This window comes from Haliotis rubra, unplaced genomic scaffold, assembly GCF_003918875.1.
Source record: "Haliotis rubra isolate DU_JTF1 unplaced genomic scaffold, ASM391887v1 Scf430, whole genome shotgun sequence".
Classification (NCBI taxonomy): Eukaryota; Metazoa; Mollusca; class Gastropoda; order Lepetellida; family Haliotidae; genus Haliotis; species Haliotis rubra.
Genome location: NW_025767114.1, coordinates 787,510 through 804,941, shown reverse-complemented (window position 1 = coordinate 804,941; position 17,432 = coordinate 787,510). Strand labels below are relative to the sequence as shown.

At 41.7% G+C, this 17,432-nt stretch overlaps 1 protein-coding gene across 1 annotated transcript in view; it reads right to left on the bottom strand.

Moving 5' to 3' along the window:
• Positions 1-6,909, bottom strand: part of LOC124289042 (prolow-density lipoprotein receptor-related protein 1-like) — a 35,251-nt gene extending 28,342 nt beyond the window's left edge. Inside the window, exons 1-4 of the mRNA XM_046725635.1 lie at positions 6,834-6,909; positions 4,085-4,198; positions 2,741-2,857; positions 606-725 (exon numbers count right to left, since the gene is read on the bottom strand). Of these exons, the coding sequence (XP_046581591.1) occupies positions 606-725; positions 2,741-2,857; positions 4,085-4,198; positions 6,834-6,894 (412 nt within the window). The 5' untranslated portion in view covers positions 6,895-6,909. The remainder of the gene's footprint in view (positions 1-605; positions 726-2,740; positions 2,858-4,084; positions 4,199-6,833) is intronic.
• Positions 6,910-17,432: the final 10,523 nt, after the last annotated feature.

Genomic DNA, 17,432 nt, shown 5'->3' with positions numbered 1-17,432 from the left:
CCAGATAACTAACGAAGGGTAATCCCCAAATTTAAAAACAGCACATTCAAATGTGTTCAAGTTACTGGTTGAACAAAAATTCAAAATATTAAATTCACGCAACTTTTTCAAAAATTAGAAAATCGGAAACAAGCTTTACACTGCATCCCTCTTTTAGACAAAGAAGATGGACCCCACAAAATCCAGCCATTTTTTTTAAGTTATTGGTTTTACAAAATATCTTCTGACAGATGGACGGACGGAGGGACGGAATTCCTTAGTATAACTATATAACCCTTTTCTAAAAAAGAAACAGCCAAAAGATTGAAAACCACGGCACATAGAAGCCGCCACTAACTTCATTTACGAACAGCTTAGAAACAGTTTTTGAAAACAGGTTATTTCAGAAAATATATGTTTATTAAAGAGATGTATTGAAGCTTCAGACAAATGTAAACAGCACCTCGGAGTAATGTGTTGCAGGTACCAGGGTACAGTACTCTGTTTGATAAAGCGATTTTACGGCTTGGGTGTTCGTAACACCCATACTTTAAACATTGTAGAGCTATGATCGCTTTCTGGGGCGGAACACAGATCATGAGGCCTTATACTCGTTGTATACTTACTGCAGTTGGCCTCATCTGAGCCGTCGGTGCAGTCCTTGTCGCCATCGCAGTAATACGTGTCCTCGACGCAGATGCCGTCTGTCACACAGTGGAACTCGTACTGGTCGCACTTCTTTTTACCTGTTAGATCAAGAACTTATCAAATCTAACCTTTACATCAGAAAATAGACGGAACTAGTTCCATCTTCACGACATAACGTACATGGGGCAAAACGCCCTGCGTCTTCCGGCAGTTGGATGGTTGGTTGGTTGTTTTGTTGTTCCACACTCAGCAATATTACAGCTATAATGGCGGCGGTCTATAAATAACCAAGTCCGGACCAGACAATCCAGTGATCAACAGCATCAGCATAGTTGGGATACGATGACATGTGTCAACCGCGTCAGCACACCTGACCACCCGATCCCGTAAGTCGTCTCTTACGACAAGCATGGGTTGCTGAAGATCAATTCTAACCCGGATCTTCACGGGGCGTCTTCCGACAGACCTGTCACAAGCACAGACATAAATCCTCAGACTTTCCCAACATCCGTGTGGTTGCCAAGGAAACGCTGATAACGTCACCTGTTCAAATCAACATATCTTGAGACATGAATATCTGACGAGTAGAAGAGAACGACTTAAAATTGCACATTCACAATTTCAGTCCTTTTTTGACAGGAATGCCAAATGCTTCAATCATATTTTTTGTCTGGACGATTATCCGTAGATCTACCATTTGATTAATACCCAATGACTCAATGCGTAAGGTGAAGGAGCAACTTCGGGTCAGTATTTGCAAAGATTTGCCAGATGGTGAGCGTGTTTTATTCAGCACAGACGGCAAACCATCAATTGGGGGTATCTTTGAAATAACTCAAAAGAATCTAATGGCTCCATTTAAAGAAATAGAACCTACATGTACTTGCACCCGGTGCAACCTCAGGTTATAACCTAACAACCTAGGTTGTTGCACTAGACAAAAACAGGTTGCACCTGCTGCTCTATATACAGTTGTGCATAATGCCTCAGTTCTGGTGTTGATAATTTACAACATCAAGAGCGATTTATCTCACTTCATAAAAGTTCAGCCATGAGCAGTAGCAATAATTCAATCACTGTTCCTGGCCTCATCCTTCTGTTTTCAAGATGAAGTCTGTGTTCTTTGAACAGGGAGGTGAGGTGAGGTGAGGTGAAATTGGGTTTAACGTCGTGCTTCAGAATATTTCGCTCATATGACGACGTGCATGCGTGTGTATGTGTATGTGCGGCTGCTTGTACTAGCCCAGACTTAGGCTGGTTCTATAGTGCTAGCCCACTGAGATACCATGCCGCAGTGAAGCATGAATACCCCACTCAGACACATGATACTGACTCCGAGCCGACCAGTCCTTGATGTACCCATTAATGCCGAGGCCAGGCAGGGACCAACAAGTACCATATTTTAACGTCTTTTGGTATGACGCGGTCGGGGAACGAACCCGCGACCTTCCGCTCTCCAGCGGACGCTCTAACCACAACACCACGGAGGCGGTCATCTTTGAACAGTAAAATATCAACATGCATTGGGTGCAAGTTGGTATAAATATGAGGTTGCAGTTTGCAGTTTCATTTTGGACCAGCACAAGTTCTAAATGTAAAAACGAGGTCTGAATCTGCAAAGATAATTTGCAACTTTCATAATTATTATCAGTCCAAATCGTTTTAACCGGGCTCTCTAGAAGATGAATACCTGAAAAGATGGAGAGGACCTTTGGAAGGTATTTGTTGAAATTGAACCACATATCTAAATACACATTGGTTTTCTTGCAGTAATATTATTCCTTTGTTTCCATCCGTACAAGTTACAATTATCTTACGCACACATTAATGTCGCTTTCTGATTGGCTGAGCGCTCTTCTATTATTTTCAATGTACCCCGCTTACAAGCGAGTAACATTTCAATGCACCCCGCTGTCAATGGCAACTCATTTGGTACTTCGTGGTAGTAATTCTTTATCTCGAATAACATTGAATCACGTATGATGTACGGAAATTACCGATGTTTTGCGAATGCAAATCGATGGAAGGGAGATAACTCTAAATCTGTTTTTCTTGTCAGCAAAATCTAGCGATGGCTACAACTTATAATGTCACAAATGTGACATGTTCTTACCGCAGTCTACCTCGTCGGAGCCGTCGCCACAGTCATCATCGCCGTCACAGAAGTACTCGTGTGTGATACATGTCCCTGATTTGCACTTGAACTGATGGCTTCCGGAACAGTCGGTGGCTACAAAAGTCGTCGAGGATGAACTATGTTTAAGATTAATATCGAACTATTGTATATACTCAAGCGATTAACAGGAGCGGGATTCTATTCACTTAATGACACATACGGGCAGGAAAAAATAATCAATATTCACAATACTGTGTTGATAAAAATGTTTGACTGTTCAGGGGTGGAAATAACTTTAAAATTGATAGTGTACTCCGGTACAGTGGCACATGTAAAGTCACTTGCCCTAATATTTTTTCCACTATACCGACTGTTTTCTTGCTGATTTTTTATATAAACAACATAATTAACATTGGAAAGGCAACTGGACACCGGTACAGTGTGATATACAAATTCGCTTGCCCAACAGAAAAAAACACTGGACTCGGACGTCGGGCAATGAGTTATTTCCACCCTGCTGTTCATGTGTGAATACATTCTCTTCCCACAGAGGTTACCCAGGTCATATTCTTCTACGTGACTCGTACGTGGGAAGATATGACTTGAGTAACCTCTGTGGGAAGAGAATGGTGTGAATAGGGGCGGTGGGTTAGCCTAGTGGATAAAGCGTGCGCTCGTCACTCCGAAGACCTGGGTTCGATTTACCCCCTGAGTACAAAATGCAAAGCATATTTCTGGTGTCCCCGCCGTGATGTTGCTGGTATATTGCTAAAGGGGTGTAAAACTAAACTCACTCACTCATTATAGACATTAGAGTTTATTAGAGACTTTGAAAATAGATAATGTAACCGGTTTGATTCCCACAATCACACTGAAACAATGTTAATTATACCAACTGCCAATATTACTTTATCAGAGAACATTTGAATCAATGCACATTATCAACGAGAGCTGTTTGTCTTAAGTAGCGATATCAAGCAAGTAAGGAAAAGTGACTACGATCGTTGTTTTAAGGAGAGGTAGGTGCTGTAAACAAATTATAAAATATTTCTATTAAGATTTTTTTTAAAGTTAAGATAGTGTGTTTTTCTGCTGATTTTATCAATTTTCAAATAATATCGCGAGGTGGGGTTGAAGAAATAGGCTTCACACCATGTAACCATGTGAAGTATCCAATCCGGGTCTTCGACATGAACATCGACCGTTTTAATCACTTGGTTACCAAGCTGTCCGTTAAATGTACAGAAAATTGATTTATTTACAAACATTCAGATTGAGGGACCATGGAAAAGCAACGTGCTGTGCAACAGGTCCGCATAGATCTACATTACAAATACGTACCACAGTTAATCTCATCGGATCCGTCAGGGCAGTCGTCCTCGGTGTCGCACGTGTACTCTTTGTCCACGCATTGGCCGTCACGGCACTTGAACTCACGGTCCGAACACCCGGCGTCTTGAACAGACAGGAGAATCGGTAAACGAGTTACAATATGAGGGAGTATTTATATCTACACTCAGCGAAATTACTACGGTGTCAAGTAAATAATAACAAATAATAGTACATGTATTCACAAAATATAGTATTTTCATTTGCGACTATGATTTTCACTTTTTATTGGAATGAATCTTTTTACATCCTCACTGATTGTTGCTTGTGATTTATTGCACGTGTGTGGGCTAATCCACCAGGGCCTAGATTTTCGAAGCTCTCTTAGCGCTAAGATAGACGTATGTTAATGTTAATGTATGGCACTTACGACTATCTTAGCGCTAAGAGAGCTTCGAAAATCTAGGCCCAGGTGCCTTCGGACATGTGTTTTGAGTAGCTTTTTCAATTACCTATAATCTTTAAATCTTTAATTTTTCATTGTTTAAAAAAATGGTTGTCGCATATTCCAGTTTTTGAAATGCATCACATCCGAGTGACACGGTTATAGACAACATGGACCCACTTGCAGATTGCGACCTTAGCACTGCGACGATCGTAAGGTGTGGCTAAATTATGGGAGTTCCGATTGTCGTAGCGCTAAGATACCTCTGTGCATGTTCTTGAACTGCTAATAACATTGACAACATACTCAGACCTTGATGGTGCATGTTCATATCTGACAGCCAGCATATAGGTGACCCTCCAGTAATGATACAGAGTATATTTTGTTTTTTATTAAGTGGCCACATTTCTACAGTCTTACAACATTTACCTACTTAAATACCTCGAATACGTTAGGATCACCAAAGTCCCCTACACGTGGAACCATCAAGACATGGATCCGTCAATCTCTTGTGGATTCAAAGTTTTCTCTAAAATCGACGCTATGCCTCACAAACTATTGTTTTTTATTTCCCACAAAAACAATGGTAAATCGACAGGTTCTCGACCTCTTAGATAACGATATGTGTAGGGTGAGGTTTCAACAGGTGTATGCGTATTATCTATTGCTTGAACATGTGTCATTGACACAGAGAGGTCAGACAGATTGGCAATTAGTCCAACTAACCAGGCCCCTTCCATGAGCAGTTTCACAGATAAGCAGCAATGTTCAGGGCTCGTGGCTATATTAAACATGCACAAGACCGACCTATTATACAAAGATGGAACCAATGGGTGCAGCATGCACCGAATGTATGTCAGAATGTTTCAACTTAGAGTTTAACCTTTAACCGTCAGAGTTGGACAACACAGTGCGGTTACATTAGATTTCAGAAGTGTATTCGAGAATAAGTCATCAAAATATGATAAAGTTCAGATGATGTTGATTTGTGCAAGTGCATATATATTCAGTTTCAAATAGTATTTTAGAAACTGAATTGCATGGAATGTCAATATGGGGAGACCATTTCAGATCCTGAGATCACAGATGCATCCGTATGTTCATGAGTATACCAGTGAGAAATATCATGATATAAGAAAAGTAGGATTTATGGATGTCAACGACGACATCCATAAATCTTGCCTTTCTTATGTATTCCACTTCTAAATGCCCTTCAAAGATTTAATATCATGATAGATCAAACAAGATTTTGCATCACGGTTACCGCTCTGTTCGAGCAGCTATAGTTAGACTCACGTCGTACAAACACTGCCCTGTCTGTCCATTACCTCTCAGTGAATAACAAACATCAATGTAATAGGGGATGGATGCCTAAAAGCAATAACTCAATTTCAGACACTAATTCCAAGGTCTCGGGCCAGGCCTGAAATGGACCACAGAACTTAAATATGATTTTGAGAACACCTTAACATAGATTTACCTTGTCTAACGGTGATGAGATGACTTATAAGTACTCGGGCGACATTGGATTAGTAAAGTACTCAGTGTTACTTATTGTCACCAACAGGGAAGATAACACAGAGAGCACATAGGCAATCCACAGATATTGCTCTATTCAAGCCCTACCTTGGTTGACCTCGTTTCACATAGCGAAGAGTGAGTGAGTTGAGTTTTACGCCGCTTTTAGCAATATTCCAGCAATATCACGGCGGGGAACACCAGAAATAGGCTTCACATTGTACCCATGTGGGGAATCGAACCCTTGTTTTCGGCGTCACGAGCGAACGCTTTAACCACAAGGCTTTAACCCCACCGCCTCAACATAACGTAGACTTATGAAATCTTACGTTCTTATGCAAATTGTGTGAATGGCAGATGTTACCGGAAAGATAGAACATACTTGCCCCCTTCGCAAACACCTGGTGTCATCTCTCACTTTAGGTCATTTATTCATACAATTTTGCCTTTTAAATGGACTTTATTGCAAAAGATAATCGAGACATATTTTGGCTCTGACATTTTCTGACAATATTCAGATCACTGTGCTGATTGAAGCCAATTGACTTTAATCCCTATTAGTGAAAGAATGTGTTCCATGGACCGTTCAATTATGTGGAAATGCCATACATATAAAAATAATAATAATTTTTAAAAGAAATATTGTATTATTTTGAATAGCAACTTACATTAATTAAAAACGTCTAAATGAAACATATTTGACGCATTTTGGTTGATAGCCTAACATATACTTTGACCATAATATTCTTCATGCAGTTGCATAACGATGATAGGTTTCCAAGAATTGTCAATACTCACTGTCAAAGACGAAGGCCCTGGTAAGGCCCAAACAAATAAAAAGGACGGCAAATTTGTACATGACTCGTGATCTTCCGAGAGATATGACAGTGAGACGAAAGTTGGTCTGATTATTTCTTTATAGTGGTCCAAGGTTCTAATTTGGAATGAGCCTCAAAACCATGGATCCCCGAATGACAATGTTTTTCAGTGCCACTGTGGTTGACGTGTTCCTCGAGTTGGGACGGTCCTTTAAATAGCTATCAAAAACTGGGATTGCTTTCTGATTTTGTTACAGGTAGTAGGGTCACCTAAATGGTGTATTTTGGGCGAGATAAGTGTCAGGGTAAACATCTGCCCGTAGCATGTCACTGGGCTTATCATGCAGCTAAAATACATCCACCTGTCGACATCTATTTTTGGTAATTCAATCTGAGTTCAGAAGAAAACTTGAACGTAAATTTGGATAAATATGCTTTGACACTATCTCTTTGACATTGGGAAAAAAGGGAAACTTCTGATCCACACAAACACACAATCACGGCTTATAAACTTATTCATGATGAAACGTATGTTTTATGTTCCTTTAGTAACTGACTCTTAGCCACGGCTGGCCGTAACGGCCTTGACTACTACATTTCTTAACACGGCTAAGCACCGTGTGCGTGTTTGTGTGCATCAATAGCTGCAAAACTGCTGAAGCAGCGTTAAGCAATACTTTCTCACTCACTCGCTCATTCATTTCAATGAACTACGAAAAGGTAGAATGCATTAGCCAAAATTCTGGAATGTCTAACAGATGACCGAGATTGTATGGCAGTACTCCCCATGGCTGTGGAAAGTCCCTACAGCTGTGGCTATCCTCCTGGAGGGAGAGATAAGCGGTGCTTCGATCAAAACATCGTCCTTACCTTTACGAGGTTGTTCTGTAGTGACCAGTGATGGGATGTCCAAAGATCTTTGTGCAGCATCCACACTTTATCATGGCACAGTGTTGATAGTATGTGTGCGCGTGCGTGCGTTCGTCGAAACGTGCGCGTTACGATCCATTTGAAATCTAGAGATGTATATTGCACAGTGTGTATCTTCGTTCTCGCGTGATAAATGTGTGTCATACTGGACTGGAAATATTATACTCGGGGTTGGCCCACCCAGTGATGACAGAAGCAGTAGTTAGAGTCGGGTGTACGATACACAATCAACCATTCCATACACTAGCATACACTTAAGTAGGCACGTTCCATGCGGCTATCTGCTCTACTGCAAAATCTGACGGGTGGAAACAGTAAGTCGTGACCATTAGCTGTGAGACACTGTCCTTGATTCTCCAGTCAGAGATCGGGTGGTCAGGCCAGCTGACTCGGTTAATGGATGTCCTGGTATCATAATTGTGTAGATCGATGCTCATGAAGTCAATCACTGGACTGTCTGGTCTGGTAACTGTTACTTACAGACTGCCGTCGTATAGCTAGAACATTGCTAAGTACAAGCAAAATCCAATATTCTCCCATAATGTCAATAAATAAGTATACTGACAAATGGTATAATCATAAGCGGATTTCAGTTTAACACATTTTGAAATATGCATGTAACAACAATCACTCAAATTGTTCTCGGATTATGTGGATTCCTATTTGCTGTGATCTATCCCTTTATCCTCGCCTCACCCACTTTCGGACTTTCGGAAGGCCGGACAGAAAATCATACAAAATTCAATAGGTAAGATATTAATGAATGAATTGCATCTCTGGCTTAGCACAGAATCTCGCTCGCTCGTGAAAGCGATTTGATTGGACGGCTGTTTCTGAGCTGGGAGAGATATTTGTAGTATAATGAAGACAACATAACCTGGAAACCCGAGGGTGGGATTAGTGGTAGAGTGAGTGAGTTTAGTTCTAGTTTAGTAAAATTTCAGCAATATTATGGCGGGAGACACCAGAAATGGGCTTCACACATTGTACCCATGTGAGGAATCGAACCCGGATGTTCGGCACGACGGGCGAACGTTTTAACCACGAGGCTACCCCATCGCCCCTGAGGCGCCTATAGTAACATTTACATTATACAGGATAATTATTCTTTTATAGCAAATCCAATGAAAATTGGAGTGGGACAGGGTGGTGTGGATTACTGTAACAGAGATGGTGGAATCGAGATCACCGTCGAGGAGCGCCATGTCGACCCAACACTATAAACCGGTTTAACATAATCTGAGTTATCTAATCAAATATCGGCTTACATGTCTGACGGCCTCCGTCGTTTACAGGATAGGGAGTCTGTCTGGACGGTGGGTCTGTCTGGATAGGGGAGTCTGTCTGGACGGCGGGTTTGTCTGGATAGGGAGTCTGTCTGGATAGTGGGTCTGTCAGGATAGGGAGTCTGTCAGGATAGGGAGTCTGTCTGGACGGTGGGTCTGTCTGGATAGTGAGTCTGTCTGGAGTCTGCCCGCACAGCGGAATGTTCGATCCCCGGCTCTGTCGTAGTTAGAGACGCTGTGGCCCTGCCTGGCGCCTGCTTTAAGGGGACAAAACGAGGACTGGCCGACTCGGTCAGTATATAGTGTATACAGTTCAACAGTGTGGCATCCATATTAAATCGCGGCATGGAATCAAGGTCGGCTGAATCTTTTAAACAGGCATTAATCCCGGACTAGCACATACACGAACATGCACGCACGCGCACGTACGCATGCACACACACACATACACGTGTTAAGATGTCTGTCTGTCAGTTTGCTACCGTCTATGAAAACCGTCTGTGAATAATATATGTAATCTGTTGAATAGCCGGTGTAGTGAGTGAGTGTGGTTTTACGCCGCTTTTAGCAATATTCCAGCAATATCACGGCGGGGGACACCAGAAATGGGCTTCACACATTGTACCCATGTGGGGAATCGAACCCGGGTCTTCGGCGTGACGAGCGAACGCTTTAACCACTAGGCTACACCACCGCCCCTAATAGCCGGTGTAAGATGTGAGGCACTGGAACTAGGCAGACCACGAGTAACGCTGGGTTACAAAGAGAGAAGAATTTGGTCAAGTCGTGTCTGGAAGTCTGACTAGGTGAGGTGAGTTGAAATTGGGTTTAACGCGTTCTTGAGAATATTTCGCTCATATGACGACGTGCATGCGTGTGTATGTGTAGGTGCGGCTGCTTGTACTAGCCCAGACTGATGCTGGTTTTATAGTGCTAGCCCACTGAGATACCATGCCGCAGTGAAGCATGAATACCCCACTCAGACACATTATACTGACTCCGAGCCGACCAGTCCTTGATGTACCCATTAATGCCGAGCGCTAGGCAGGGACCAACAAGTACCATATTTTAACGTCTTTTGGTATGACGCGGTCGGGGATCGAACCCGCGACCTTCCGCTCTCCGGGCGGACGCTCTAACCACTACACCACGGAGGCGGTCTCTAACTATGACATTACCAGTGGACAAAATAGTTCTGAAATGTGGCCTGTCCAAGGGCTGGTTGTCCAGAAAAGTGACCAGCCAGCCTCATAAACTAAAATTCTTCACTGAAACCAAATTAAGTTTATTTTTTCAAATATTTTCCCCGACCAAAGGACGGCCTTACTCATTTAATAGACCGTCCTTTACAAAATTAGACGGTCAAGGACGGTGGGACCGGCTATATTTTATACACTGACATTACTTCTCCTCAGTCCTCACAGGACAAGTCACTGTGAGCCCGACTTGACTGAAACTGATGAAACTGGAACGGACATTTAGTGTGCCTTGTCCAGAATAGGGCTCTGACGGGTAGCAAAAATCGGACTCGAGTACCCGGGGGATAAAACCCGACCCGGACTCGAGTACCCAAAACTTATAGTGTAAATGTTAGTGAGAGCTATGTGTTTGTTTTAGGTAGTTTTCAATGGAATTTCACGCAAGAATAAATTGAAAACTTACACGAAATCTTTTCTTAAAACACGTGGTTATCAATTTGACGAAACACAAACCTAAACTCATGATTTGACTAGCATCGGTCAATGTAGGGCCACATTACTCAACTGAGCACTGGCGCAAACAGCCCACAGCAGAAACCGGTTCATGTGAGGTATAGCGTCACGTGTCGCAACACGTGGTTATGAATACACAAAAATCGAGGGTTTGAAAAGCTTTGAGCCTGGGGTAACAATGAGGTTCAACCCACAATGCAGAGAACAAAATTCAGAAAACAAGCCATTGTCAAAATCAGAACATTTATTAAAGCACATTTCGTTTAACCAATATCAAATGTGAGTTTCTTTGAAAAGATTGCACATTGTAACAAAGTGCATCATGGACGATCGTCCACGCGTCTAATGGTAAGAACGCATGATTTTAGATCCCACTCGTCTGTGATGTAATGCCCTGTGACGGTGATGTATTAAACCGTGGGTGGCACAGCTGGTCCAGATATATGTTGTCAAAGATACGCCAGGTTACTGCTATAGAATATCTTGAAGCTGAGTTTTGGTGTCGGCATATTACTTCATAAGGTAATCATGGAGGGCCTTTGGGCATGTTACCATACTCAGCAGCAAAACAAACGTCAGTACGTATACAAATTAGATAGGCACTGTAATCAAATCATTACAGAATTTGACATAAGCAGATCAAAAAACATGTTTGTGTACAATATCTTGACACATCAATGAATAACTCAGAAGAATTTCAAGACATTACGTGAACGTTTGCAGTCCATTCAGACCTTTGACTTCAGTGTGTGACCACCACGAGCGGCAATAGCTGCAGCACAGCGTCTATGCATGGAGTGCACCAATCGATTGATGAAGGCCATTGGTACTTGGACCCACACTCTGAGAAAGGCCTGGCGCAACAAATCGGCTGTGTTCGGCCTTGGTATGACATTATTCAGTCTCCTCTGAATTTCATCCCAAAGATGTTCAATTGGGTTTAAATCAGGACTAAGGGCTGGCCACTGCATAACGTTGACACCGTTCTGCTGTAGGCAGTCCCATGTAGCTCTGGCAGTATGGGCCCGGGCGTTATCATGCTGGAAACTGTTGTTCCGGTGACGTGCGAAATGTGGTATAGATTGGTCGATGTAGCTCACCGCTGTGATGCCGCCTCCTCTCCCTGGACCAAGATTTTCTGGAACATCACAGGACCTCTCGTTCAGGACTATTCACCCCATACCATGATGCTTGCACCTCCCCGTGAGTCTCTTTCACACACATTGGTCTGAGTAACGCTGGTCACGTCGTCCCCATATTCTTGTTCTGCCATCTGCAGTTGATACGCAGTACCGACTCTCATCTGAACAGAACAGTACTCCATTGCCTGTATCGCCAGTTTTGGTGTTGTAGGGCAAACTGTAGACGTTCACGCCGATGACGAGGGGTGAGGATAGGTCCACGGTAAGGTCTACGGCAATGGAAGTTCCCGCTGTTAAGACGTCGGCGTACTGTATCAGTACTGATTGTTCTTCCGTGTGTTCCCACTGTCTGGCGTGCTGTTTCGGATGCATGCATGAAGGGATTCTGTACATGCTGTCGCACAACATGGCGGTCTTGTCGTCTTGTGGTCAGCCTTGGTCTGCCAGTACGGGGCGATCATTTGTGGTGTCGGTGGCCCGGAAACGTTGCTGCAGCCTGGAGATGGTCCGAACGTTGACCTGGAAGTGTTTGGCAACGGCTTGTGCAGTGTGGCCAGCTTCAAGTCTTCCTAACGCCTGGTTCCTCTGAGCTGTCGTGAGTCGCGGCATCCTGCTGCCGTTGTAATGTGAATGTTTCAACCAGGTTTGGGGGTGCATTTTATAGGGCTGGTCCTTGTGAACAGCACGTGCAGCATAAGTTGCATGAAAAACATGGAGAACACCGTACCATCTCCGAGATCAGGTTGCGTTTTTGAGACCATTTCCTGGGTTCCGTTCTGAGTTTGGGAAGGAATGTCTTTGCTCAGGTAAAGTTGGAGATGTTGTCAAAAATATACAATCAAAACATTGAATGAGTTTACCGTTATCCGTTTCTGCGAAGGACAATTCCAAACTGACGTTTCTTTTGCTGCTTGGGATATATAACTTGGATTCAGTGAGTGACAAAAATCACGAAAACCTTTACCTTTACGTTTAGTTTAGAGTTATCTCCCTTTGTCGGGTACTCGCGTCCTGGAATTTGGACTCGAGTCCTGCCGTACCCGACCCGTTGCCGGGTACTCTAAAATACTCGACTACCCGTCAGAGCCCTAGTCCAGAAGTACCTATATACCGAATAACGACCAAACTATTTCTAAAACTCAAAGATTTCAAAACGATTTTTCACCTACTAGTATTTGTTTTCTAAGAACGTAAATTCAGCTTTTCGCAAATGGCCATTAGGCGATACATGGAAATCATCACTCGAAAACCGAAATATTTGTTTCATCACAATGAACATTTATTAGTAGTACTTTTGGTCATTCTAAAATAGAAATATTGTCAACGGTAAACCTAAAATGACATAACCTTCCATTTTGGGAGTAAATAAAATAAAATGATACTCTGCTCCATTTCTGATAAAATTCTGACACATGTCGAGGAGGACTACGTCAGCCATGTTGAAATATAAAGGCATTTTCTTCCAAAATGTAACGTTCTTCTCTATAACTGCCGGACTGAGGGAGCTAAAGTTTTGTATTTATGTGTCACCTGCTATAACATTTTGTTCAGGTTGTTAAATGTCGGTGAACATTTTCAGGCATGAATATAAAATATATGTGAATATTTGATCTTACATTCCGTGCTGTATAACAAAGTGGAGCACGACCCATGTCTGGACACATTCTACACTAGTCGACACTCAGAAAAGCAAAAACATTTACAGCAATGATTCATTGTAACACAGAAAGCGTGCAACTACGCCTCTTATATCTTACAGGATTCTCAGAATAATACACAAAGTACAGTTCCTTCATACAACAATACCACAGTCAGTCATGCGTTAGTGAGTGTGTGTGGGGTGTGTGTGGGGGTGGGTTTTTTTGTTCTGACTCCACTTTAGACAGTATTCCTGTTTACCCCGGCGTGTCCGGTGAAACCACAACCATGATGCTAACAAACCTCGAGGTATAATCAGGTCGAATCGGGATTCAAACCCACGATCATAAGATTCTGGCTTGCCCAAGGGACGCAACTCAGCACAGCGAATTGCGGCGCTTTACACGACTGGGCCTCCCGTGCCCCCTTTTCGATACGGAGACGTTGAACAATATTACAATTTACACGGAAACAATTTTAAGTACATTAGGCAGCTTCTGCTGAGGTTAAAAAATATTCAACTTTCGTGAAACCCGAATCAGTATTGCCTTTCATCGGTATATTCTGATTTTTTCACATTTCTTAAATTAATTTCAGGTCGCATGGCATGGTTTTGCTTGGTTTGGTGTTTAACTCTGCTCTCAGCAATATTCCAGCTATATGGCGGCGGTCTGTAAAAAGTAAAAATGGAATCCGGGCCAGACAATACAGTGATCAACAGCATGAACATCGATCTAAGCAACTGTGATACGATAACATGTGTCAACAAAGTCAGCGAGCCTAACCACCCAATCCCGTTAGTCGCCTCTTATAACAAGCATGGGTTGCTGAAGACCAGATCTTACCCGGATCTTCACGGGTTTGCATGGCATGAACAAATATAGACAAGAAAACATTTAATACAGACTGTTTTTCTCATTAAATGTCAGATTTTCAAATGACCAGAAATTCGATACAGTTCAATTTGAAAGCACATATATGACATGAAATCTAACCATGTGAGTATTGTAAAATCTGAAAATCACACTTGAATTCATATGTGCTATATATATATATATATATATAGACGGGTAAAGATAATTAGAATGTCCTCCATATTGCCACAAAAGAAAGAGCGTGGTTTGAAGCACCTCTTAGCAATATTCCAGCAATTTTCGGGAATACCATGCCAGTAATGAATTTCACCCATTATTCCAGTCATTATGTCCATATAATATGTTACTGTTTTATTATGCTGTTACTATTAAGTCATTCCTGTTACTTGGATATGATTCAGTCGCCTATTCAACATGAAAGGTGTTCCTTGTCATAACAGAAGAGGGAAGTTTTTGGCTCATACTATTTTAACACACTTATTCTACTTGTTTGTTGAAGGGAAGGACATAGTATGATAAAGGGCGCATCATGACGCTCGTTATGAAGGAATAAACGCGGTCCAAATTAAATAAGAGAATGGGAATAACACAAGAGGCACACTTGAAGCTTATGCAAAGTGATTCACCTCACCTGGAGGACCTTTCCACCAAACTTATATGCATCATCACTCCAAACCCAACTCGTCATTGGAAAGACAAGCACAAAAGACTTGCTATCTGAACCAGGGGAATCATGGGTAAAAGCAACGTTCGAAATGCCCGCCTGCCCGACCGCCGGGGACGGGTTATTTTCAACATGGACTTACACATTCTCAAATCCACCTGCCCGACGGTCGGGTTAAAATTTAGACATGTATATAACTATATTCATAATATTTCAGGATAAATAATTATTAATTCACTCGTAAAAATAGAGTAAATAAGTAAATTAGTATTTTGGGCGGGCAGGTAAGTTTTGGTCAGGGCTGGCAAGTGGTCTGGCTGGCTGAAATTTTTGGGAGTTTCATACCCTGGTAAAAGGGGAGTTTACTTAAAACATTTTAGTGCGGTAAAACGTGGGACGAATTTAACATAAGAAATTAAGTTTGTTCGCTATACTTAACATATAAACCGTACAAATATTACTGGCGTTATCGGTATGTAAGCGGATGCCTTGCCTGACGCAGTTCAGATGACAAGCTCACAGTCTTCAAACGGCTTTCACGCATTGTGTCTATGCGTAGAAGCGAACCCAGACAGACAGACCGATATTTTATTAAAGTCTCACCTCGTATTTACAATATAAAACAATAGACAAGTCAATAAAACACAATATCCTTTACGAGCCACCCATTAAGGGCTACGAGAGACTATGTGTACAGTGTAAAAAATACAGATGAATTAATAAATGGTACTAAAAAGCAATAATGGTTAAAAATGCACTACACAGGGCTTCGGGTAGCAACGGGTTTAACCACAAAGCTAAACTAACCGCCCCTTAGCCTAAGGACCACTGCTTGCAAAAGAGAATTTATAGATATTATACGTGCGCCTCAGTACCTAACATTTCGGATTTTTTTAAATGTTGTACATATACACTACACGCCAAAAGAAACGTTACCCTGCTACCTTTATGAATTACTGAAAAACTATCAAAGATATGTTAGAAGGTATTAGTTTACAAGAAAGCTTAACAACACAGCTTTATGCAAATCACGAAAAAACATTCCCAAATGCATTCATAATTGAGTGAAATGCATTCTTTTCGGAAGAGTTAGATTGTCCTATTTTCGTTCATGCCGAAATATACCAACAACAGTGATTTAGATGTCCAAAAGAAAGGTTGAAATATAATTCTGCTTTGAGACCAAGATAAACCTTTTAAAGACACCATTTTTCAACTATTAAAACAAGAAATAACTGTTGTAGAGTGTGTAAAATTGTAAACTAATCATTCCTATGATTCCTTTCTTTTAAAACATTTTCTGCTGATTTGCATCAGTGAAAACAAGTAAAACGTGTCTTTGGTATCGTGAAAAAGTGTTTAGGAACATCTAAAAATATCTTACATTTTCACATTTTCTGTGTACACATAGCAATATCAATCGCCAAAACGCAGCAATATTCAAGCAGTATTTGCATCCATTTTATATGTGGAATGAGTCTATGGGGCACAAAGAGAGCCTAGAATACATGATATGTTACACAAGTACGAGAAATATGCCACGATTAACAGCTGAAGAGAGAGAAAGAGCCATTGGGATGGTGCAGATGGGGCCCGACGTACAATGCTGTTGCCAACGCCCTCGGATGCCACCCCTTCACGGTTATAAGACTTATTCAGGGCTTCAGACAGACTGGAGTCACCGTAAACAGACCAAGAAATGGACGTCCACGCATCACAACGCCAGCTGAAGATAGGTACCTCCGTCACTAAAGAAGGGGGTAACGTTTCTTTTGTCCTTTAGTGTATATTAATAGGTGCATATCTACAACAGTTAGATCTGTACAGACATATTTCTACAACAAACTAGTGATTAACATATTAACACGGAGTCACGCCGCGCAATCCATTCAGTCGGTTCCTGCCGCAAGCAATGCAATGTAAGGGGCTAGTTTTTTCCTGGTTTTCGTAGGTGGGCGGATAAAAAGTCCTCGGAAAAAAAGTACCGGAAAAAAGTCCTAAATTTGCCTAGGAAAAAAAGTAATCCGGAAAAAAGTCCTATTTTGAAAAAGGAATTTTTGACCAAAGAATAAAATGTATTTTTTAGTTTTTCGTAGTTCTTCATGGCTATTTTTTACTTTCATGTATTGTATATTCATAAAACAAATGTAAAATAGACAGATCCTATATACCTTACAGAGGTTTTCAGCGTAATTCCTACTTCAGAATATGGATGAATATTAATGTCTACTGACTCGTATTCATTCTAATGTTTACTGCCACGCCACGCCATACAGCATAGGTCTGGAATGTCATTCCACACGTGGTGGAAACATAGGGGACACCCTATTAT